The sequence below is a fragment of the Theropithecus gelada genome, chromosome 11 (genome assembly GCF_003255815.1).
Source record: "Theropithecus gelada isolate Dixy chromosome 11, Tgel_1.0, whole genome shotgun sequence".
Classification (NCBI taxonomy): Eukaryota; Metazoa; Chordata; class Mammalia; order Primates; family Cercopithecidae; genus Theropithecus; species Theropithecus gelada.
The window spans coordinates 120,407,291-120,432,351 of record NC_037679.1 but is presented as its reverse complement, the minus strand read 5'-3'; the positions used below and the strand labels follow the sequence as shown (position 1 = coordinate 120,432,351).

At 40.4% G+C, this 25,061-nt stretch overlaps 1 protein-coding gene across 1 annotated transcript in view; it reads left to right on the top strand.

Moving 5' to 3' along the window:
- The window catches only part of ITPR2 (inositol 1,4,5-trisphosphate receptor type 2), a 492,062-nt gene that overhangs the window by 411,899 nt on the left and 55,102 nt on the right, over nucleotides 1–25,061 (top strand). The window contains exons 51-54 of the mRNA XM_025402066.1: nucleotides 503–698; nucleotides 4,862–4,954; nucleotides 17,062–17,192; nucleotides 18,360–18,525. Coding sequence (XP_025257851.1) covers nucleotides 503–698; nucleotides 4,862–4,954; nucleotides 17,062–17,192; nucleotides 18,360–18,525 — 586 coding nt within the window. The remainder of the gene's footprint in view (nucleotides 1–502; nucleotides 699–4,861; nucleotides 4,955–17,061; nucleotides 17,193–18,359; nucleotides 18,526–25,061) is intronic.

Below are 25,061 nucleotides of genomic sequence, written 5' to 3'. Positions count from 1 at the left end.
AACTGTTCTTACAATTTCACCTCTAATCCCTTGATTAAATAATACACTTAATGAATTTCTCAATTATTCATCACTTACGAGGACCTAATTCGCATTCTCACTTAAGCCATTTTACATATTCCAGAAGTAACTGCAGAATATCAGTAAGACCAAAAATAAAGAATAAGTAGCTCAGTTGGTAAAGTACAATATAACTTTTCTGAATTCAAATGTAAAACTAAGCTATTTCTATAATGTTTTAGTAAATTGATATTATGTTGGTTATGAAACCCACAGATGCACATTATATGTTGTGCTATATGTATCTTTACAGAAAAACAGTTTATTAATATATTCTAGCTGGAGAAGAAATACATACTTTGGTTCATTTTAAGGTGGTTTAGGTTATTTCTTTATATATAAACTAGAATGGTTTGCATTTGTATTTGTAATTATATTTATGTTTGTTCACCTTTTCCTCCAATGCCTTCTTTTCTTATTAGTGTTTTCTTTATCTTTGTAGCTTTTTGATTTGGTGTACAGAGAAGAGACTCTGCTGAATGTCATAAAAAGTGTCACACGAAATGGCCGCTCTATTATTCTAACTGCAGTCCTGGCTCTCATCCTCGTCTACCTGTTTTCCATTATTGGGTTCCTTTTTTTGAAGGATGACTTCACTATGGAAGTTGATAGGCTGAAAAACCGAACTCCTGTTACAGGTATTGCTATTACCACTAAATGAGGTTTCTCTGATGGCAGATATGACTTGTGTGTAGCTTGTTAACAGGATTACAGATAAACACGAACGGAGGAAATGTTTTCTTTTATTCCTTTGAGAATATGTTTGTTTACTACTAAGAGTCAGGAATGTGAAATACTCTTAGGCTGTATATTAGCTGTCAGCGTGTACAGGGAAATACACGAGAAACATCATCCTAGCTCAGTGTCAGTAAAAAGTTTCAATAGGCCGGGCGCGGTGGCTCAAGCCTGTAATCCCAGCACTTTGGGAGGCCGAGACGGGCGGATCACAAGGTCAGGAGATCGAGACCATCCTGGCTAACCCGGTGAAACCCTGTCTCTACTAAAAAATACAAAAAACTAGCTGGGCGAGGTGGCGGGCGCCTGTAGTCCCAGCTACTTGGGAGGCTGAGGCAGGAGAATGGCGTAAACCCGGGAGGCGGAGCTTGCAGTGAGCTGAGATCCAGCCACTGCACTCCAGCCTGGGCGACAGAGCAAGACTCCGTCTCAAAAAAAAAAAAAAAAAAAGTTTCAATAAAGCTGAGGACACCCCCCCATCCAAAAGATAGTCAACAACTTCAGTGCAGGATAATAACTTTAAAAATCTTTTCTTCCTCTTTTTCCCTGTCTCCCCAAAAGTAACAGCTAGCATCCTTCACAATCATTATTCCATACATGTTTGATCATAGTATATAATATTATACTTAAACAATTGAAAATGATAAATGCTTTGATTTGAAACCACCAGATCATAAGAAATTTGCTCAAAATATTGAGCAAAACAAAGAAGACATGCTCAAAATATTGAGTTTAATGGGCCAAATCTATCAGTGTGTGACTTTCAGAATTTTTATAGTCTCTTTATTTTTGTTGCTACTGGTTAGACACCATCCATTTATAATCAGTGTGATTCCTGTGGTGTTAGGCTTTATTCTCTCTGTGTTATTTTGATTTTTTTATTTATTGAGCTTTCTAAAGTGTTTTTCCCCCTTTCCTACCTTGTATTGTTTTGGTTAAGCTTCCGAAGTTTATTATTCTTTTTTCTCCTCTCCTGCTTTGCTGGGTAGAAATCATAGTTCTGCACTTTGCTAATGGTTTCTCTGGGTGATTCTGTTGACTATCGGTTGTAGAGAGTGGAAACCAAAATATGATACTCTTTCTCCTCAAACCATTAAATTTAAAACTAGGATTTAATTAGTGATGCCTGGCAAATGGTATTCTCTCTTGCCTTTAACAAACATTTCTTAATTACTAAATTGATGATATATGGTAGTATCTTTCTTAGATTATGGCATTTAAGTCTATTAGTAAGTCTCAGTCATCAAAGCACAGAATGGAAACATCATATATGTGGACTAGAAGTTATTAAACTTGAGACTGTCCTGAATTTTATACCTAGGTATTATTCTTTATTCACAAGAACATAAAGTATTTTCTGTTACTGTCTTTCTTGTTCTTCTTAAGTGTTACTTTTCCCAGAATTTTACAGGTATAAATATAGGGACCTGTGTTTGTATGTATGTGTGTGTATATATATATATAGACTGTCTGCTTCCCAAAACCTCCACATTAATTACATTAATTACTTACTAGATTTGAGGCATGATGACATTGAGTAACTCAGTACAGATTGAGTCTAAAGCTGAATCATAATTTATGAATTCAAAATGTGTGCAGCAGTTATTGTCTTATGAATCAAGTGGTAAATATTTTGTGCTCTTTAAAAAGTAACTTGGTTGTCATTGTATTATGAATATAAATATTTTCCTTGGAGAAATGCCTTTTTTCTTTTTTTGTTTTTTACAAAATGGACAACAGTAAACCAGAAGTTTCAAGCTCTTTGTTAAAAATATATGCACATTCATATAGAATGCTGTTAAATAAGCTTTTATAAATACGATGAAAACCCAGCATATGGGAACAGTTAACAAAGTTAAACTCTTGATTATTCCTAGATTAAGAGTATTTGTTTCATAGATTGAGATTATACATGACATGATGCCCTAGGAAAAACACCCTTGTTTTCACAATATTTTAAATTTCATTTCTAATGCCATATATTCTCTCTATTGATACACAGAGCTAAGTTTATTCTTTCATGTATTGAACACTATTTATTTGCAAAGTTGACTATGTATATTGAGTGACATTATTGAGAACACCCCTGGGTAGCCAGTGAAATTTGGAGAGAAGAATGCAACTCTTTAGCGAATGAGAAGAAAAGATCAGAAAACCAGTTGGTGGGAGCAGCGGGGAGAGGTTGAGAGTTCTAAAGCTGAACGGTAAAGCCATCACAGGGTCCTGTGAGAGTAGAGGATGGGTAATTGGCAAACGCCATTGGAAACACAGATCCTGCCTGTAGGACCAGAGGAATCTGGCTTGATAGATGAAGTAGCTGCCACTTGAGCAATGATCAGGAAATTGGTGTCTTAGAAAAGTCTGTGAACTTGGAGAGAAGGATCTGTTGAGAAGTGGAGGTGACAGTTTCTCTCACCCACACCTGTCCCTCTTCCCCATTTTCAGGGCCACTCTCCTGTTTCTCACCCTTCTGTTTCTCACCTTCATTTCCACTCACCCAGAATTCTGCAGGAGCCGCCATGTAGCTTCCCCACCTGCAGCCTCTCTTCTGCCTGCCCAAATTATTCATTCCAACCACAGCTCTCACTGTCTCTCATTGGTTCACAGCCTTTGGATCTGCACTGGATGTGGGGTTCTTGGTTTAAAGTAGTGGCTGGTAGCTCTGGTCACTCTGGCTGGTCCATGCCTTTGTTGACCTCTGAGCCTTTTGTCAGACAAATTGCACCTGGAATCACCCCCTTTGTTCCCTGCCTTACCTTGATGAATCTAAGTCCTATGACTCATTTAGATGGATCCTTTTCCAAAAAGCTTTCTGTTTTTTTCCCCCTCCTAGAATTCACTTCTTCCTCTTCTAATGTATTACATTAAAAAAAATCTGTACTTCACTCTCTCCATTCAATTGTAGGGTCCACAGATTTATCTCCATGTCCTCTAGTTGACAGTTGTTCTCCCAAGCCTCAGCTCTGGGCCTATGGAGCCTAGCAGGATGCTTCAGTAAGTAAGGGAATGCTTTAAGTAAGGGAATGGCCACAGGGCATACTCCTCTCCTCTCACTTTCTGACCCCCCACACCCACCCACCCTCAACTCAGGGCTAATGGAGATGTGCCCACCCTCAGGGGATGGAGGTAAATCTGTGGACCCTTTCTGGGGAGGACACTAGCTCTCTCAGCCTCACTCTGCCTCCTCATGTTTCCTCCAAACTCCAGCTTTCCTTTGCCACTTCTACCCCATCTCAGCTGATGAGTCAGAGTCAGGGTAACCATGGTGTGGCATTGCTGGGAAATGCACGTCAATACTGCTACAACCTTTGTAGCTGCAACTGGATCCACCCTTGTCTCTCCATCATAAAGATTTCCCTTGATGGCTCTATGTGAAAAATAGGTTTGAGAGGAACCTCTTTACTTTATATTTGTTACTAACAGAAACATTTTTAAAAACGAAACATTGTTTCATACGAATAGGAGGGTGCCTATTTTCTATTCTGTTCTGGGTCAGGGAAATAGGTGGTGAGCCAGGAAGCAGATAGATTCCTGGGGACTGTGGAAGAACAGAAGATCCTGAACACAGATCTGGCAGAAGATTCTTGCTCCCCAAGGCATATGATGCCCTTAGTTCCCTAGAGCCTGTACCTGACCATTAGAACCACTACCAGCAGCAGTCCCTGCCTCAGCTGTAGGGACCAGTGGCTTAGGGCTCAGGGACTGCTAACTGCATTGAGGGAAATACATTCCTGGCATCCCAAGTCAGAACCCTGAATGAGTTTGCCCATAGAAACGTTATTACACATGGTTGTAAAGGTCTACAGTATTAATACTTTATCTCAACCACTTAAAAAAGGTATAAAAGCCTTTTAATGGGTTGGGCTATGAACCTATTCTCCATTTATAAAATTGCTTCAATAGGCAAAACTGTGTTCAGAATTCCATACTAACTTCCTAGGAGTTTAGGAACACAGCTAAGTTGTAGTATGAATGGCTTTAATGTACATATCTTTAGAACTGTAGGTTCAGTTTTCATCAGGTGCATATTTGACTCTATATTATGTACTACTTTGTATTTTCTTAGGCAGTCATCAAGTGCCTACCATGACTTTAACTACCATGATGGCAGCATGTGCCAAGGAGAACTGTTCACCCACAATTCCAGCTTCAAATACAGGTTTGTATAAAGGACTCTGGGTCAGTATGAACTTGATATCTCTGAAGTTTTATTTGGTAAATATTATTATGTCTTAGGGAGTTGCTCTACAAATTTCATGATGGACTGAAATAGAAGAATAGAGGGTAAAAGAACCAAGATGATTTGAACTGGAGAAAAGATTCCCACATTGGTCATTTTGTACCCCTCTCCTGTCCCTTGTATTGTTTCTGTTCAGGGGGATTCAGCACATTTACCCTGTGGTATGTGCTGCTGAAGATTCTATTACCATATTGCAAACCACACTGAGTCCCTTTTAGCTGTGTAGCCTTTAACACAGGATAGGGAAGAGCATGGGCTTATAACTCAAAAGAATTGGTAATAATCCTGGACCTCACACCCTATAGCTCTATGTCTTGGACAAGTTATGCAAATTTCCTGGACTTTGTTCAGATGACTTGCCTGCCTCTCTCTCTCTCTAGAGAGAGAATGAGAATGAAACTTTCCCTTCCTCCACAGGATCAAATGGAACCACACATACAAAAATAATTTTTTAAACTATGAATTGATCTCATAGGATGTGGCAGTCTGGAAACTATGGCATGTGTGATATTTAATGAACTGTAGAAGAAGTTAGTGATCTGTTTCCTGAAGCAGCAAAGATTTAGGGAGTTTATGTCTTCAAATATCTCAAGGGTTGTCATATACAAAAAGAAGCAGATTTAGTAGGAGTTGATGTGTTGTATCTACAGAGGGCAAAGTTAGACTTAGGACAGATAAGGGAAGAAAGAGTTAAGCATAGTGTAGGTGTGGAGTTCCCCAGTTTCCATTTGGGACCACACTGTTTGTCTGGTCATAATGATAGTGCTTTCTTTCCTAAACGTCCTTTTCCTTGAGATGTTGGACTATTGATTGAGGAATAATGAATAGACCCTTCTACTGACAAATATTTTATACTTTTTGACCTAAAGAGAGAATTAAGCACCTGAAATACATTCCATCCAGTGTCCCAGCAGCGATAGGCACTGTGGGCAGCTGTCACCAGAACTTCTCTCCCCTGCTGCCTGCTCTCCCAGTCAAGGCTCACAATAAGAACCAGCTCATTCTTGACTCGTATAGCATTATTGTGCTCTGTAGTTTGTAAAATCCTGTTATTTGCATCCTCCAGTCTAAACACCTCCAATTTCTTCAACCTTCCTCACATACTGTAACAGTGACTACTGCCATGACACTCCAGGGCAAGCAGTTGAAAGGTGCTATCTTATTCTGGATACTGGAGTTTAGAACCACATCACACTCTTGACCCATATTTGGCTGACCGTTGGCTAAAATGCCATCCTTCACTGGTTCAACTGTCAAGTCATAAACAGCCACCCTGTTCTCATATAATTAGGAGTTTGGGACTTCAAATAGAAGCCCATGCATTTTTTTCTATATATTTTTGCCAGCCCATAATCCCAGGATATCCCAGTTTGACCAGTGAATAGATCAGGAGGTCTTTGCCCAGATGATCTCCAGGTTTCAGGTCCCTTCCAGTTCTAATGTGCCATGAGCCTCACGGTGTCTGTATGGATCCTGATTCTGTCAAGCAATATATTTATTCTCCCTCATGTCCTCAAGTTTGACACACCCTTAGACAGAAGATGGCAAACTATGTCCCATGGGAAAATATGACTTGCCCTAGTTTTATACAGCCCTAGAGCTAAGAATGATTGTAAAAATTTTATTTTTATTTTTCAAGAAAAACATGTGAGGGAAACTGTATGTAAGCCTAAGATATTTGCCATCTGGCTACAGAAATTTTTTTTTTTTGCCAGCCTCTGTTCTAGAAGACTTCCATTAAAGGTGCCAGAAATGCACAGGACAGCAGCGCAGTGCTAAGCTCTAGAACATGCTCTCACATGGACATGGTTGCATTTTGTGCAATTCTTCAGTTGCATAGAAATCTCTCTTAAATAAACTGTTAATATCATTCAGCCCATGTTTCTCTATCTTTTTTGAAATGATATCATGAGACTCTTTATCAAAGACTTTTTGCCAAAGCCCAGATACATGATGTGTGCTACGTTTCTAATTTGAGGTTAGTCTGAACACGTACTGAATGCGCTGATAGCGTGGGTTGGTCCTAACTCACGCTGTCTCTTTAGTGATCCACTTTAGTATCTTATCTTGGTGTCAAACAGCATTTTTCATCAGCTTGCAGGGTCTGTCACAGTCTCAAATTCCGCTTTACAGGTGTCCCTCATTTTCCATCATTATCCATGACTTTTTAAAAAATCACTTTTTAAAAACAGATATTTTGAAAACTTGAACATAGTTGAAATAGCTGGGTAAAATTAAATGACTCTTGGGATCTCTTTGGCCACCTCAGAGTTCAAATGATTGTCATCAGTATTTATTTCTTTTTCAATTCACCATTTTCCCCCTTAACAGGGTATGAAAAATAATATGTTAAAAATTTATTATTAACTTTTTATTATTTCATTTTAACAACATGGTTCCAAGTATCAGTGGCCCTATGCTTGCATTGGTCTTCTCTGTCTGAATATTTCTTTACTATTGTTTCCTTTATTTTAAAGCAAATATACTTTAACTGTGGTTTGATTTCAAGACAAAATATTGCTTTGCTAGTGAACCAGCAACAAAGTTAGTATTCCTTCTTCCAGAGTGTACAGAGAGGGCTGACCCAGTGGGCCCAGAAGAGGATCTGAGTCTCACCCACAGTGTGGTAGCCAGGGCTCCCAAGGCACAGACAGAGAGAACTGCCAGGGCCACTCTCCTAGAATGAGGTCTTCCAGGTCATTCATAGTGTGAGACTCCCCCAGGATGGTTGACTGCCCAGCTCTGTGTAATCCTGCAAATGTTAGGCTTTATACAGCTCCCCAGGCATGACTGTTGATGCTCAACCAAATGGTCTATTGTAATTATTTCACATGTTAATACTATTGTGACATTTTGATCTTAAAATTTAAAAAGTAAATACTTTTAGAAAACAGGAGAGTAGTTAAGTCTACTCGGTATAAACCTTGATGATGAGGATGATAATATAATAAAAGCCTTGTATATTCATTCCTTCATTAATTCTTTCATATAGTTACATTTGTTGAGCCCCTACTCTGGGCCAGCCACCATGCTAGATGTTGAGGACACAGTGTTGAATAAACAAACATGATTCTGGCCTTTATAGAACTTATAGTAAGGGAAACATAAAAAGTTATAAGATAAGGTGAGTATTACTAGCAGTGCTATGGCTGATCATCACAATAGAGACTGGCTGTTGGGAGATTAGACAGAGAGACCTTTCTTTTTCTTTTTGAGATGGAGTCTTGCTCTGTCGCCCAGGCTGGAGTGCAGTGGCCGGATCTCGGCTCACTGCAAACTCTGCCTCCCGGGTTCACGCCATTCTCCTGCCTCAGCCTCCCGAGTAGCTGGGACTACAGGCACCTGCCACCACGCCCAGCCAATTTTTTGTATTTTTAGTAGAGACGAGGTTTCACCGTGTTAGCCAGGATGGTCTCAATCTCCTGACCTCGTGATCCGCCTGCCTCGGCCCCCCAAAGTGCTGGGATTACAGGTGTGAGCCACCGCGCCCGGCCGACAGAGAGACCTTTCTAAGAGGAATTACTTAAGTTGAGACTTGGAGGATGAGAAGGAACTAGTCAGGCCAAGAGGAGAGAGAAGTGTGTTCAGGGCACATGGAACATCCAAGAGTGAACGCCCTGAGATATGTTCAAGGATATGGAGAAGGCTTACTCATTTCAGGTACTGTGCTGAGCACATTGTGTGCATTATGTCACTTAATTATCACAACAACCCTGTGAGATAGATAGATACTACTAGTTATCCTTACATTTTAGGTAAGGACCCTAAGGAAAGAGGCATTAAATAGGTTGCCAAGATCACATAGGTAGTTAGTCAATATATATCGACATAGATTTCAAAGCCTAGGTTCCAACCTCCTGTCTTATTGCCTCCAAATTAAAGGATCACTATAAATTATTTTTTCCCTAACAAAAATTTGAGATTATTTCATTTCACTGAGTATGTTTGGATAGATTTTCTTTAAGCCTTTCTTTATACCTACTAAAGGCAATTTCTTGAATATAAATATTCTTTATTACATATTTATGAACTGGAGTTTATTTTGTCCCCACCCCTACCCCAACCCCCCAGGAACATCTGACAATGTCTAGAGACATGTCTGGTTGTCACAACTGGGATGGGGTGCTACTGGCATCTAGTGGGTAGAGTTCAGGGAAGCTGCCAAGCATCCCGCATTGCACAGGACAGCCCACAACAAAGAATCATCCAGCCCAAAATATTAATAATGTTAAGCTTGATAAACTGTTATTCATGAACCTGAATACAAACTCTTATAAAAGGCTTCCCAGGAAAACCTCTATAACCTGCACTTCACCTGATATATTACACAAAGAACATCATTTCTCCTTCCTATGGACAAATGGTGACTTGTTCCTCCCAGGCACATTGGAGAAGGTCTCCATCTTTTAGGCTGCAGCAGAGCTAGGAGCTGGGGGAAGAGGTGGAGATGATTTTGTAAGGATAGCTGCCAGAGTAGGGAGGCAAGCGAGCATTCCATCTGGAGAGTGGAGGAGTTTCATCTCTGGAGGTGTGTCACAGATACTGCTGGAAGCCAGAGATGGTGGCAATAGCTTTTCACAATTGGGGAGTATTCCTCCATCAGTAATGAAAATACAGGAATGCCTGTATTAATCTACTCTTTCTCCCATACACTTTTTGTATTTGGCATTGTAAGTGATAAAATTCATCTGTTTGAAAATGTTATGGATTTGATCTGCTAGCCTTTGCCACTTTTAAATTTTGACTGCATGTAGTTAACTGCAAAAGTAGAGTGAAAGCTAGAACCTGGGGTTTGTTGTGCAGCATGTGTCACTTAAATTTAAAAATAACTTCTATGTCTAAGACCAGGATTAAATTTTAACTTGCAAACCCTAGTGTGCATCTGTGACAGCCTTAGTTTGTTACCTTGTGGACAGCAGGTCCGTGTTACAAAAGGCGCAGACATACACAGTAGCTTAATAACAAGCCTCACGGTGACTAGGAGGCAGAGTGGCCAGCTCCCTCGGAGGGCTCCTGTGGATGCAGGGAAGGTCATTGTCCCAGTGCCAGAAAATTCACACAGTAACTGGCAACCAACTGTGTTTAAAAAAAAAAAAAGTTCGTATTTCATTTGCTGCAGACCTCCCTGGTTCCTGAACAAAAATATTCACCTTAAAAAAAGCAAGGCCTTTTTGCAACAATTTACAAAACACAATTATAGTTATTTTACAAGTAAAAATCATTTGAATGTACAGGAAAAAGGACAAAGTTCACAGACACTTAACATTTATGAATAATTCAAATTTAATATGTTTGGGTATTTTACTTTAATAGAAAAGATTGATGAATACCGAAACCAGTCAGCCTTAATGCATTCTACATTTTCGCTTCCCACTGGGTCCCCAAGTGTTTTACTTTTTTTTTCTCGTTAAAATTTTTATTTCTTGTTATTTATTTATTTTTCCAGCAGTACTGACAGTTTGGATCTAGTTGAAATTTTTAAAATCAGCATTTCCACCAATGAATTGATTATAATTAAAGCTTAAGACTAACAAGCACGAGGTTTGTTCTTTCTCTCTCTCTTTCTCCTTCCTTCCTTCCCTCCTTCCTTCCTTCCTTCCTTCCTTCCTTCCTTCCTTCCTTCCTTCCTTCCTTCCTTCCTTCCTTCCTTCCTTCCTTCCTTCTTTCTTTCTTTCTTTCTTTCTTTCTTTCTTTCTTTCTTTCTTTCTTTCTTTCTTTCATTTTTGAGACGGAGTCTCGCTCTGTCATCTAGGCTGGAGTACAATGGCGCAATCTCAGCTCATTGCAACCTCCACTTCCCGGGTTCAAGTGATTCTCCTGCCTTAGCCTCCTGAGTAGCTGGGATTACAGGCATGTGCCACCATACCTGGCTAATTTTTGTATTTTAGTAGAGAAGGTATTTCACCATGTTGACCAGGCTGGTCTTGAACTCCTGATCTCAGGTGTTCCATCCACAAGAGGTGTCCATTTGCATTCATACTTTCAAACGAGTCTCAGCAACAATCCCTTGTTTTCTAAGAAACCATAACACTGAAAAATTTAATTATTAAAGCAGAAAAATGGCATTATTAAATACTGTTATTCAAGCATGGCCAATATTTTTTAAAATTTATAGATTAACACATCAGATTAGAGGGAACTGTTTTAGAGCCACTAAAATATGTTTGTATTCCTTCCCTCATATAAAAGATTTTATTTGCATTATAAATTAAGAAAAAATACTGTATTTTACTAGTCAACTGAAAATGAGGATTTTATTTAACCTCATAGAATTCAAGCATAGAATTTGTTGATTGTTTTAAAACCAAAACTTTTCATAAGATTTAACTACCATCTCTCAGTAAGGATAATCGCGATAGCTAGAATGTATTGAATCCTAACTATACACCAAGCACTGTTCTAAGTCCTTCATAGGTATATATTTAGTTCTTTTAAATGTCTCCACATTAAAAGTCTATTTTCACTAATTCTTTCCTTTTGTTTGTAAGCAATATGTTCTCTCCCTTCTTCTCTTTTTTACATTTTTAATTTTTAATTTTTAATTTTTTTTTGAGATGGAGTTTTGCTCTTGTTGCCCAGGCTGGAGTACAATGGCACGATCCTGGCTCACTGCAACCTCTGCCTCCCAGGTTCACGTGATTCTCCTGCCTCAGCCTCCTGAGTAGCTAGCATTACAGGCTTGTGCCACCATGCTCAGCTAATTTTTGTATGTTTAGTAGAGACAGGGTTTCACCATGTTGGCCAGGCTGTTCTTGAACTCCTGACCTCAGGTAGTCTGCCCGCCTCAGCCTCCCAAAGTGCTGGGATTACAGGCATAAGCCACTGTACCTGGCCCTCTCCCTTGTTTTGTAACTGCCCCTGTGTTTATCATTACTTCATGGCCACCATCAACTGGACCATTGTTCTTACCTCTGAAATCTTTTCCTTGTCATCATCTGTTCTCTTTCTGTCTCTTCCTACACACATCTTAGGTCCTAGTTCAACCTTCCTCTGGGTTTTCTTATTCCCCAAAACTCATATCCTACTAGTCTCCTTTCTTTAGTGCCAAATTTCCCTGTAGAACAGTTGACCGACCCTCTCTCCTTTAATTTCTGCACAGCTTTTTCTCTACTATTTGCCTTCTTCCTACTGTTTCCTGATGACCCTATTGTTTAATCCAGTGACCGTTTCTTTGCTTCTCATTGCCTTTGACTATTCTGCAATTTTGACATCTTTAAAATTATTGTCTTCCTTAATTTGGATCACAGTATCCTCTGAACTCTCTTGTCCTCTCTGACTTTTAAAAATGTTTTATCGTCTTCTCATTCTATAAACATACAAATCATCTGAGATGCTTTCCTTGCCTTCATCAAAACACCCTACATCCAGTTCTTCCTTCTAAATGGCCTATTTCTATGGTCTAATGGGACGATCCTTCTCCTAAGTCACCCATGGCTGGGAGGCCTCAGAGTTGTATTTAATGCTGCCTTCCCCCTTCTGCCTACAGTTCTGTCGGCTTCCTTTCATTCATCCTTTGCCTCTTCTCTCCCATTACCCTAGTTGAGGCTCATAGAACATCATGCCTGAATTATTGCAGCTGCCTCCTAAGTGGTCCTTCCACCTCCAGTCATTCTTTCCTCTTCAATTCATCCAGTAAATCACCCCTAGACTATTTGTCAGAAATCACTGCCTTGAATATTTCCTCCCCTACCCCAACTCAGGCTTTCCATGATGCTCCATTACCTGCCCAATAAAATCCAAACTCCCTACAGCTTCACAGAGAGCTCCCAGTTTATTGCTCCAGCTTCGTCTTCCACTCCTCTCACCCATACTTACTGGTTTATTTGCTGTTCGTCGTACAAGCATACATTTTTCTACCTCTGGGGCGTTCTGTCCCTGGCATGTGAAATGCCTTTCTACTCAAGTCTTAGAACATTGACGAGTCAAGGCAAACTCGATTCTACTACTTAATATAGAGTCTACATTAATTAGAGGGACTCCCCTCTAATTATCTGTGTACAGTTTCTCTCCCTATTTCTATCTCTTTGCATCACTGCTACTTCTGCATTTTTGTTTGTTTGTTGTTTGCTTGTTTTTTTTTCTTTTTTAAAATTTTTTTATTATACTTTAAGTTCTAGGGTACATGTACACAACGTGCAGATTTGTTACATATGTATAAATGTGCCATGTTGGTGTGCTGCACCCATTAACTCATCATTTACATTAGCATCTCCTAATGCTATCCCTCCCTCCTCCCCGCTCCCCACTCCGCACAATAGGCCCCGGTGTGTGATGTTCCCCTTCCTGTGTCTGAGTGATCTCATTGTTCAATTCCCACCTATGAGTGAGAACATGCAGTGTTTGGTTTTCTGTTCTTGTGATAGTTTGCTGAGAATTCTTGGGTTTTTTTTTAAGAGACAGAGTCTCTCTGTCACCCAGGCTGGAGTGCAGTGGTGTGATTATAGCTCACTGCAGTCTCCAACGTTTGGGCTCATGTGACCCTCCCCCTTCAGCCTCCTGAGTAGCGGAGCCTACACATGTGTATCACCATGCCTGGCTTCCACTTCTGTGTCTTTTACTGCATGCGAATTTGTCTTGTACGTGTTTTATCTTGTACTGTTTCACCAACTAGCTGGAAAGCCACCTTACACTGTTGAAAGTCTTCCAGTGCCTCCCCCTAATTTCAGGATTAAGTTTAAATTCTTCAGCTTGATGTATGAGTCTCCTCATGACCTGGTACCCTCTTGCGTTTCTTCTCACACCTCCCACACCCTTCTGCGTTTACCAAAGTCCCAGTCATTCCCAACTTCCTGAGTTTCCCAAAACACCCCGCATGCTTTCGTGCCTGTTTGTTCATCCCGTGGATGAACAAAGGCCTGGAATGTCTTCCCTCATTCATTTTACTGGCCAATCATGACCCTCTTTCAAAATCCAACTCAGATGATACCCCCTTCAGGATACTGATGCCCCCGTCTGTGAGATGTGCATCTGTTTTGCCTCCGCAGCATCCTGTGATACTGCACTGCCCCTGTTCAGCTGCTGACCCACCTTTCCTAGGGACTGTAAATTTTCTGCAGATGGGACACTTCCATCCTTCTCCCATATATTCCTAGCACCTCATCCAGCGGCTGCTGGAATAGTGAAAGGAGGCAGGTGTGGCATGGGCAAGGGCAGCTGATTACACAGGTAACCACAAGGTGGCATTTACTAGATGAATTTACCATGACTCAGAGCCTGACTTTCAGGCTGGATGCCTGGGAACTTGGCTTACCATATTGAGAGTGGCTGCATCTCAGGAAGGTAAACCTTATTAACCGAAGGCATAGAGGCTTCTCTATAAAATCAGCGTGCCTGCGTACTGATTATCTTGAACAGGATGATTGCTGGCATTGACCTGACCGGGGTGTTCTCCTCCCATTTACATGCCACACAGAAAACAAATTCTCTCATTATAGATTTTCAGCCAATTCCTTTTATTTCACAATGGCTAATCACATGAATTGTGTGTGGATTTTACTGAGCTCACCTCTTAGAGAACAATCTTACTTCTAAATTCTTGGAGAGAGGTAGAAACCCTCTCCTGTAGCGTTTACGTGCTGATTAATCTGACATTTACTAAGCCTTTAGCAAACACTTGTTGTGACGTGACCAGGTAGTTCCTGAATGAATAAATGAATGCAGATCGTGACACTAGATAGACGGCAGTGATGGAAAGTCCAGTTGTGGCAAAGTAGCATGTAGACATGCTCCACATGACCTGATTATTGGAAAATGATTTTCCCCTTAAAAGCTCCTTTTGCTCTCTTACACATTTCTGACTCTTTTTCCTCATATTCTTCTCAGCCATCATGTTGGCATCTACTGCCGTGTATGGGGGAACCTCACTAGCACATTCCAGACTGAGTTTCCCCCACCCTTGGTCTGGCTTCCTTGTCTGCCCTGCTGCTCTGATTGCTCTCACCACAGGCCCTACCTCTTCCCCATTTCTCCTTCCTCCAAAGGAGTTCTAGTTCTCCTACTTTTTAAATCAGAATGTGCCTTGGACTGGGTACTAAGGTAAGTGACCAAGCACAGATTCTGCTGACGTCTCTGATGCTGCATTTTGAACTCGCGCCTTCGTCTCTGACTTCAGCCCTCCTCTCGAGGTGTATCCCAGCATGTTTTGAAAGGAAACAGCTCCAAAGAAAGTAAAAATATCAGGATCCCTTATCCATAGGATGTTAAAATAAAGTCGGCTCAGAAGAGGACAATTAGCCTTTTCTTAACAAAGTATCAAAGGTACTGTAGGCATGAAGCATGTAGATAAAGTTGGACTGAATTGTTCTTGTTGTTTTTATACTCACGCCTTGACATGCATATTGTGGCTGCATAATCCCAAAATTTATCACGCCTGTGGTTCTTTAACCTTGTGGTGAGAAAATTACATTTCTGGTCATTTGCCAGTGTTAGGAATTTCTGATTCTAATATCCAACTTAGTATTAATTTTTCACTATTTTAAATGGCTAAGAAATTATGTTTCAAGTTGGATACCAATACCTTTAAACAAAATAAGAATAGGAATTTTTCTTTCACATTATATCTTTTTCTCTTTCCCCCTTCATCCCTAAATAGAATTTTTTACATAAATACATTGTGCTTCTTATCAAGAACTCCAGGTTGGTCCTCAAGAAAGCTTAGACACTTAACCGCAATAAAGAAATAATATCTGCCCCAATTTTTAAGCAACTATTGTGTGTATGCCAATCTCTGTGCAAAGTATAATATTTTACATACCCTAAAATGTATTTTTTCTTTTCTTTTCTTTCTTTCTTTCTTTTTTTTTTTTGAGACAGAGTCTTGCTCTGTTACCCAGGCTGGAGTGCAGTGGCGTGATCTTGGCTCACTGCAACCTCCACCTCCCGAGTTCAGGTGATTCTCTTGCCTCAGCTTCCCAAGTAGCTAGGATTATAGGCACACACCACCATGTCCAGCGAATTTTTGTATTTTTAGTAGAGATGGGGTTTCTCCATGTTGACCAGGCTGGTCTCGAACTCGTGACCTCAAGTGATCCACCCGCCTCGACTTCCCAAAGTGCTGGAATTATAGGCATGAGCCACTGCCCCTGGACCCCTAAATGTAATTCTTAAACAACCCTCTGAAGAGTGTCACTCCCAGACAGCTCTCCCCATTTTACAGATGAGGATCCTAATATTGCCCAAGTCCCAGTGCGGGAACAGAGCAGAACTGGAAGCCAAGCACACTTCCTTGTTCACGCTCTTTCCCGTGCAGTACTTCTGCCTCCTTGGTAACATGGCTGTGTTTCCAGGTTTTGCCACAATCTCTTCCTATCATAACAAGCACAAGAATGTGAGCCTTATGTTTTGTGCTTTTCATCCTGTTATTTTCCACCTATAGAAGAAACAAAATATTTGAGGACATTATATATGTGGCCTCATTATTATGTGTCAGTCTTGTGCTGCCACATATGGAACAGATGCTGTGTGACTTCCAAAAGTTGTTTCATGGCACAATTAGAAATACACCGCATGTTCTCACTCATAGGTGGGAACTGAACAATGAGATCACTTGGACTCGGGAAGGGGAACATCACACACCGGGGCCTATCATGGGGAGGGGGGCGGGGGGAGGGATTGCATTGGGAGTTATACCTGATGTAAATGACGAGTTGATGGGTGCAGCACACCAACAAGGCACAAGTATACATATGTAACAAACCTGCACGTTATGCACATGTACCCTACAACTTACAGTATAATAATAATAAATAAATTTAAAAAAAAAAAAAAAAAAAGAAATAGCCCGTTAGAAGGAGGTAACAGTGTATTTTTTTAAACGTTAAGTTTGCTACACTGTTTTTAATGTTATATTCTTATATATTTGTATGTATCTTTTATGTATATTTATTTTATGTATATTTACATATGTGTATATATACACATACTTATGTATATGTATGTGTATTTATTGTATGTATATTTCATTTTATGTGTATTTTATTTTATATATTTTTACATAGTTTATATGATATATTTCTGTGTTTTTTTAGCTGATGAAGAGTATGAAGATGGAATTGAAAGGACGTGTGACACTCTCCTTATGTGCATTGTCACCGTGCTGAACCAGGGCCTCAGGAACGGCGGTGGTGTGGGGGATGTGCTAAGAAGGCCATCAAAAGATGTAAGCCAGAGTAAAAGTATTTTTTCAGGAAGCACATCTTTTTTTTAAACCTTTCTTCGCAGCATTTATAATTTGGGTTTGGTTTTCAGGATAATATATTGTACCCTTTGCTTTAAAAGTATAGCCATGGCTGTTAAAGCCAATTAATTGTTTGCTAGGATTACATAGAAACAGCTAATGTACTACAATTCTTTGTGTGTTTGTAGAGTGGTGAAGTGTTTCCAAGTTAATCTGTGTATTGCATTACAGCAATGAAATCATGACTGCGAACTTTATATGTAGGAGTTGATTGTTACATAAATAACATAAACGAGGTTTCCTCTTGCCTATCAGGTTTCTTGAGCATGAAGATTTACTCTTTGATTCTGCATAGGAATAGCCTCCATCATTTATCCATGATAAATACAATTGAGCCAATTCTAACAGGATTTCATATATTAAAATGGCAAAGTGGAAACATTTCTCACTAGCTGGAAAATCTCAAGTGCCAGGCGGGGAGCTTGAAGCATCTTAGCTCTGCTCAGGCCAGTTGTATCATATTGTCAAGTCATCTAACCTCTTAACCTCAGGTTCCTCTTCAGTTAAAAAACTGGATTGCATGGTCTCTAATTTGCATTTTAATACTGTTCCTCAGGTAGAAATAAGAAGGAGCTGTATATACTTGACACTGTATGGCCGAGATAAAGCCTACTCCAGAAATTGACAGATCATTAGGTCCTCCTTAGCTCCCTAATCACTGAATTTTGGAATTGGCATTTAACTACCTTTTCTACAATGTCTGGGATAGGAGACCACTGTGCCAAAATGCATGTAGCAGAATGGCATAATAAAGTCATTTCTAAAGAAAGCAAAGTCCCACCATTGTGGGAAAGACATGTGTCACTCCTAGAGAAATTTAAGTAGTTCTGGAAATAGGCTAGGAAGTTTTTCTTACAACACTTCAAGTAAAGATGGAAAGTGAGCTTTATTTTTCCAACTTGGGATACTATTTATATTCATTTCGCAAACATTTATTGAATATATTCTCTATGCTAGACAGTGTCCTCAATCAATATGCCTAGAAAGTATGTGTGTATATATATGTGTATACACACACACACACATATATATACATATACATGTATATATCTATATACACACACATTTTTTTTTTAATTTTTATTTCAGGAGCCCTTGTTTGCTGCCCGAGTGGTTTATGACCTTCTTTTTTATTTCATTGTTATCATTATTGTTCTGAACTTGATTTTTGGTGTTATCATCGACACTTTTGCTGATCTCAGAAGTGAAAAACAGAAAAAAGAAGAAATTCTAAAGACAACTTGTTTCATCTGTGGTAAGTGTTCTGCAGATGCTAAAATAATAGATGAATAAACTGTTTGCAGGAAAGAGGGGCTAGAGGGATTTTTATTTTTCATGCTTTTGGAAAAATTATTTCAAAATGAAGGCTGGATAAAATTCAGATTATGTAACTGAGCATTAGACTGGAATTCTCTGCTTCTATAAATAGAGAGAGGAATTATACCCCAAAGCTATCCTGTCATTATTTCTATGATTTACATGATTCTCTGACTATAGAAATGTGATGCAAAATGCCAAAAGATTTCACCAACTGGCAAACAGGCTTTTAATCACAGTAACATATTTATTACACAACAGAATGATATTTAATTTTGTTAGAATATGAATCCAAATATGATTTTCCAGCAGCTTGAACTTCTACTCACTGACATCACTATGTTTTGGATTCTGAACTGAGCGTTCTCTCAGTTTGTTTGTTTGTTTGCTTGTTTGTTTATTTATTTATTTAGAAATGGAGTCTTGCTCTGTCACGCAGGCTGGAGTATAGTGGCACGATCTCAGCTCATGCAACCTCCGCCTCCTGTGTTCAACTGATTCTTCTGCCTCAGCCTCCCAAGTAGCTGGGACTACAGGCGTGTACCACCACGCCCGGCTAATTTTTGTATTTTCTGTAGAGCCAGGTTTTCTCCATGTTGGCTGAGCTGGTCTCGAACTCCTGACCTCAGGTGATACACCCACCTCGGCCTCCCAAAGTGCTGGGATTGCAGGTGTAAGCCACCGTGCCTGGCCCTTCTCTCAGTTTTTAATTTCTCTCTCTCCTCTCTCTCTCTTTCTCTCTCTCTGTCTCTCTTACACACACACAAACACACACACACACACACACACAAACACATCACTCCCCTCCCCTTCTCCCATCATCATCTGTCCCAGTGCACACAGCCTTCTCCTTCCTTCTCGCTGCCCTCATCATCCCCCTCGGCTCTGCCCTCTTCTCTGTACCCACCACCTCTTTCTGGCTTCAGATGTCTTTGTAGCTGGTCTCTTGGCACCCTAGAATCTATCCTCCTCTTTGGGTGATCACCCACTCTAGGTTTCAGTCACCTTCCTTGTTTCCACATTAGGCTGAAAAAAATCTTTTGGTGATAATCACAAAACAAGCCTAAGGGGTTCACTACAACATTACTCTATGTAACAGATTGGGCCCTCAATACATTTCATTCTCTCCTTGCTTCAACTTTTGTTGAGTGACTTACTCACCTCAGTGGCTCTCCAAACCTTTTCTACCTTCCTCCAACAGTTGAAGGTGTACCAGGTAATAATGTAAAATAATATGCTATATTCAGTGGAAACAAATAGAAAGTAGTCATTCCCTGTTTTGGTGTGTTCACAATCTATTTTGGGATACAAACCCAATAAATAGCCTTGCTATCTCATGCATGGAAGGAAATGGTAGAGAAGTTTACAGGAAGCTGCAGGTACCCAGAGGAGAGATACCTCTCCAGGGTGGGGTAGGGAGTGAGAAAGAAGAGTCAGGAAAGCCTTTAGAAGAGATGGTAACTGAGCTGGTGGTAAAAGATGAAAGGGAGAGGTTGCCAGATCAAAGTGAATACAAGCAGAAAGGCCAGGACAAGTAAAGTCATGGAGGTGGAAGAACAGTACAAGGGCCTTCACTTACTCTAAAGCAGCTCAGTGTTTCTGACATAAACTTCAGAGCAGGGCACGCTAAGAGAGGAGATTGGCCAGACCACGTGTGGCCTTTTATGTTAGGCAGCTTGGACTTTATCATCCGGACTTACCGGGGAAGATGAACCATTAAAGAATTTTAAGTAGAACAGTGCAGGGTCTAATTTTTTTGTTTGTTTTAGAGCACTGTGGCAGCTTTGGGAGGTCATTCATCAGGAAACAGTACCAGAAGCAGAGTCATCAGGTGGGAGGTCATTACCACAGTCCAAGTGAAAGGTAACGAAAGCAGGAGAGTTAGTGGTGGCAGTATAAGGGTAGAAGACAAAGTCAAGAAATACTTAGGAGATCACATCTTTAAATCTTGATGGTTAGGAAAGGATATGAAAGACAGCTTGGGTGCCCAAGCGGATGGTAATACTAACAAGCGATTAAGCTTGAGAATAGGTGAAAAAAACAATTTAGGTAGGAATATGCTGAGTTTAACTTTGAGAATCCTGAAATTGAGGTGTATACTGACCCACCCCAGTGGGATACAGCACAGGTCAGTTCATGAGTCTGAGCCTCAGAGATTGAGTCTTCACTGGAGACTTAACTGGGGAATCTTCAGCCTATATGTGATAGTGAAATCTGGAGTGTGGAGGAGGGTGTCCAAGTGAGACGAGAAGCAGAGAGACTACAAGTGGAAAGCCCCAGCTTTGAAGAGTTGGAAGAGAAAGAGGAGCACACACCAACAACTCAGAGTACCAAGTCAGAATAGTGTGAGGAGAGCCAGGAAGGGGTGGCCTGTGGAAGAGAGGGGAGAAAACAATTTGGAAAGAAATGAATTCATTATCAACTCTCTCCAAGCAGAGAAAGCCAGTAACATGGTCTGGAAAAGCCTTCTGATTTCTTATTTAGGAGGCTTTGGTGAATTCAGGTGGAGTGGATTGTGCAGTGCTGAGTAGAGATTTGCTAGAAGGAAACTGAGAGTGATCCAAGAGTCTTCTGTTTAATGTCTCAATTAGATGGGGAAAGCAAAATTGAGATGTAATCAAGGAAGATGTCATACAATTCGGGGGTTTGGGGAAGAGGCTGAGAGGACACTCCTTCAACCTTGGAAGATAAATATACCTCCTCCTACCTTTATAGAAAAATAACCCACACCCTGTATTTTTTTCTATTTTTCTCTTCTTTATGTGACAACTATCACCACCTCCATTTCTTCACAATAGATGTATGTGTGTCTCCTTTCTTCTCTTCTCAGCCTTTCCAAGGATGATCCTCTCTTCCCTTGGGTCACCTCACCTGGAGCTCTGTCCCCTTTCAGCCTCATCATAAACATTTTTTTAAATGATTATTTATTGAATACTTACTACATGTCTGGCTTTTTACTTAGGTATTTATTTTGATACTATGTATGATGTATATTACCACCCCTTTACAAACATAGGAACAGAGACTTGGCTCCCATCAACATCCAGTTAGTAAGCAGAAGAGCCAAGATTTGAACAGAGGACTCCCTAACTCAAAAGTCCACTCAGTTATCCTATTCTAAAATGACAAAGTGACAGGTTCTCATTCAAGTATAACCAAGCCTGAGGACAGATCCTGGTGGAAGGGTATAGCGTTATGGGGCCAAGCTGTTGTTTAGAAGAGTGAGTCCCATACAGGAGAATGACGCTGCCCTCGGAAACTTCTCGGTGTATCTCATGGTCTTTCTTTTGCACTGCTTCTTCGTCTATGCCCTTTTCTTCATGGTCGTGATCATCATCATGTTGGTACACTACCTCTGAGAGAGATGCTCTTTGGAAGAATGGACCAGAGGCTGGAAGCCTCATTCTAAGACATGATATTGTCTCCTATGTTTTAACGAAAAACATGAACAGCAACCTAAGCCCATTGCTTACCCATGATTCCTGCTCCTCTAAGCTTTCCCTTCACAGTCAGAATTCTCTTTGGCTTTCACAGTTATTAAAAAGCCAGTCACCTATAAATTCCTTTAAACATCATAATAACTGTCGTCAACAAACTGAAGTGTTCTTGAATCTCACTGTTAACTTCCCGCTGACCTTTTCTTCTCCCTCTGCTTGCTTTTTCTTGGTCACAGGGTCCTATTCCTTCTCTCAAAACCCCATAATAGGAGGTTTTGATTTTGCCCTTGACTCCTTGTCTCTTCTCTCTGTCCTCCTCTTTGACATCACTTTTATGCAGATTATTGCCAAGTATGCACGCTCAGCTCCAACCTTTTCCCCAGGCTTTCCCCTCTGTTTTCAGTCGCTCACTGGACAGTTAGACAGGCATGTCTTCCTGGCAGCCAAACCGGCCATGTCTGAAGCCAGTGCATCATCCCTTTCCGTCTCCCTCCTCTAGCCTAGCTCTTTATCCTGACGTGCATAGAGCTATTAATAATATCCCACAGTGCCTTCAGTTATCTGAGGGAACCACACCATCATGTTTAGCATCTCCTTTTTTCTCTTCCAGGTGCCCTAGCTACCATGTGCTAATGAATCCACTTTCACAATCTCACCCACATCCTTCCACACATTCCCAAAGCCACATCTTAGTTTTTCAGGCTAACCCTGGCTCACAACCCCAAATGGCCGGCTCGGTGTTGCCAGACTAATTTTTCCAGTTTGAATTATTCATTTCCCTACTCAAAAAGCCATCAATAACATTGCACAGTCTATAACTCTGAAACTCTAATTTTCCTGGCATCTAAGCTACGCCACAATCTGGCCCCTTCTTTTTTTGCCTACCTTCTCCCCCACCATTCTCCCATTTATAGCTCAAGTTCCAGGGCAACTACATTACTTACCTTTAACTTCCTAGACTCTCCATGTATTCTTAGTTGTGGGAGAACAATTTCATTTGGAATGCCCCAATTCCTACGCTCTGAGACGCAGCTCTAATGCCATTGTTCTAGAAGTCTTCTCTGATCTTACACATCTGCCCCTAAATTCCTCACATCGCACTTAGTGATATGGCACTGTACATATTTCTGTTGTCTGATCACCTCTGCTGGATGCCATGCATTCTCACATCAAAGAAAATGCATGAACTTTATAGTCAAGTAGTCATAGGTCTACACTGGTTCTGCATCCTAGCTATGTGATCTTGGCCAAATTTCTAATCATCCTGAGCTACTGTTTCCTCACCTGGAAAATGAGGAATATAATGCCATGGTTTGGTGTTGTGATAAGTATAAATGAGATCATGTATATCAAAATCTCTAGCAGGAGGCTTAACTGAAGGTCTGCCCTCAACACATGTTAATTTCTCTTCTTTAAGAGAACCAGATCCATGTCCTACCCATTTTTTTTCACTTTCATAATGTGTATTGGTGAAGATCCATAAATATTTGCTTAATGAATGACTATCCAATAAGTCAGCCTCAGGCTGATACTGTCTTTATACTTGTCTGGCTTATAATCTACAAAAGGAAGATAAAATACTGAGATCGTATGTACTGCAGACAGCAGGTGTGCTGATTCCAGGTTGCTCCAGATTTTGTTACATGCAGGGTATTGTTTCTGTGGAGTGCTGCCCACAGGAATATAGGGTGACGTCGCAGGACGCTCAAAGAGATGTAAGATCAATGTTGTCTGTTTTCTAGAAGCTTCACATTTATTCAAAAATCTGAGGGAACACTTAGGTAATTTAACCTAAGTGTAAACTTAAATAGTATTTTTATATTAGAACAAACAGATTATCGTAAAATAGAGCAAATTCAGTGTGAATATTTAAAATAAAATAGAAACTTTTTTAAAAATGGATAATTGCCTTCAGGTACTTTTAGCTGCTACTTTCTGGGACCTCAGTAAAAGAAACATATACATTTTCTGCTCTCTTCCTTTAAAGGACCTTCATCAGAAACACATAAGAAGCATTATGATAGTGTATATCTGATATATATGATAATGTATATTCATTCATTCCTAGAAGCTCCAACCACACAAATGATATAATTCATCTCATATATGTTAGGAAACTTAGTTAACAAGAATGATTTAAATGGTTGGTATATTTGGGAGTTGTGCTAGTAGGCTATAAAATAGTGACTGGTCTAGAAATGGTTCTTGGTAAAGTTGGATGTGAAGTTGTGATCCAAAGAAGGACATAGTACCAAATAACAAAGGAGAGAATCTCCACAGTAGGAGAGAACTGGCTCCTGGTGTGTGCCAAGGGACACCCAGAGTAGGACAAGAGGATGTAGATTCTGTGACAGGCAGTGGACCAGTTGGAACTTTCCCAGCCTTGAAGACAATGTCCAGATGTTTGAAAGTGAAGCCTGACTCAGAAAAACAATAGCCAGTGATCTAGAAGGTGGCCGTGGGAGGGTGATGATTAGCAGATGACAGAGCTGAGCAGGAAGCAGAGACGTAGATTAGCTCTTGCATCCGTATTAATTATGAACGTTGAGTTACTAGAGGCTGAAAATCCAGTAAGAAAGAGATGTCGAAAGACCAGGTGTGACAAAACAACAGCACGGAGAAAGGATTTGATGACAGGTCAGAATTCGTATTCTGAGGCCAGGCACGGTGGCTCATGCCTGTAATCCCAGCACTTTGGCAGGCCGAGGCGGGCGGATCATGAGGTCAGGAGATCAAGACCATCCTGGCTAACACGGTGAAACCCCGTCTCTACTAAAAATACAAAAAAAATAACCGGGTGTGGTGGCGGGTGCCTGTAGTCCCAGCTACTCAGGAGGCTGAGGCAGGAGAATGGCCTGAACCCGGGAGGTGGAGCTTGCAGTGAGCCAAGATTGCACCACTGCACTCCAGCCTGGATGACTGAACGAGACTCTGTCTCAAATAAATAAATAAATAAATAAATAAATAAATAAATAAATAAATAAATTCCTATTCTAAGGATAGGGTATCTTGCTGTGCCGATATTATCATAAACTCA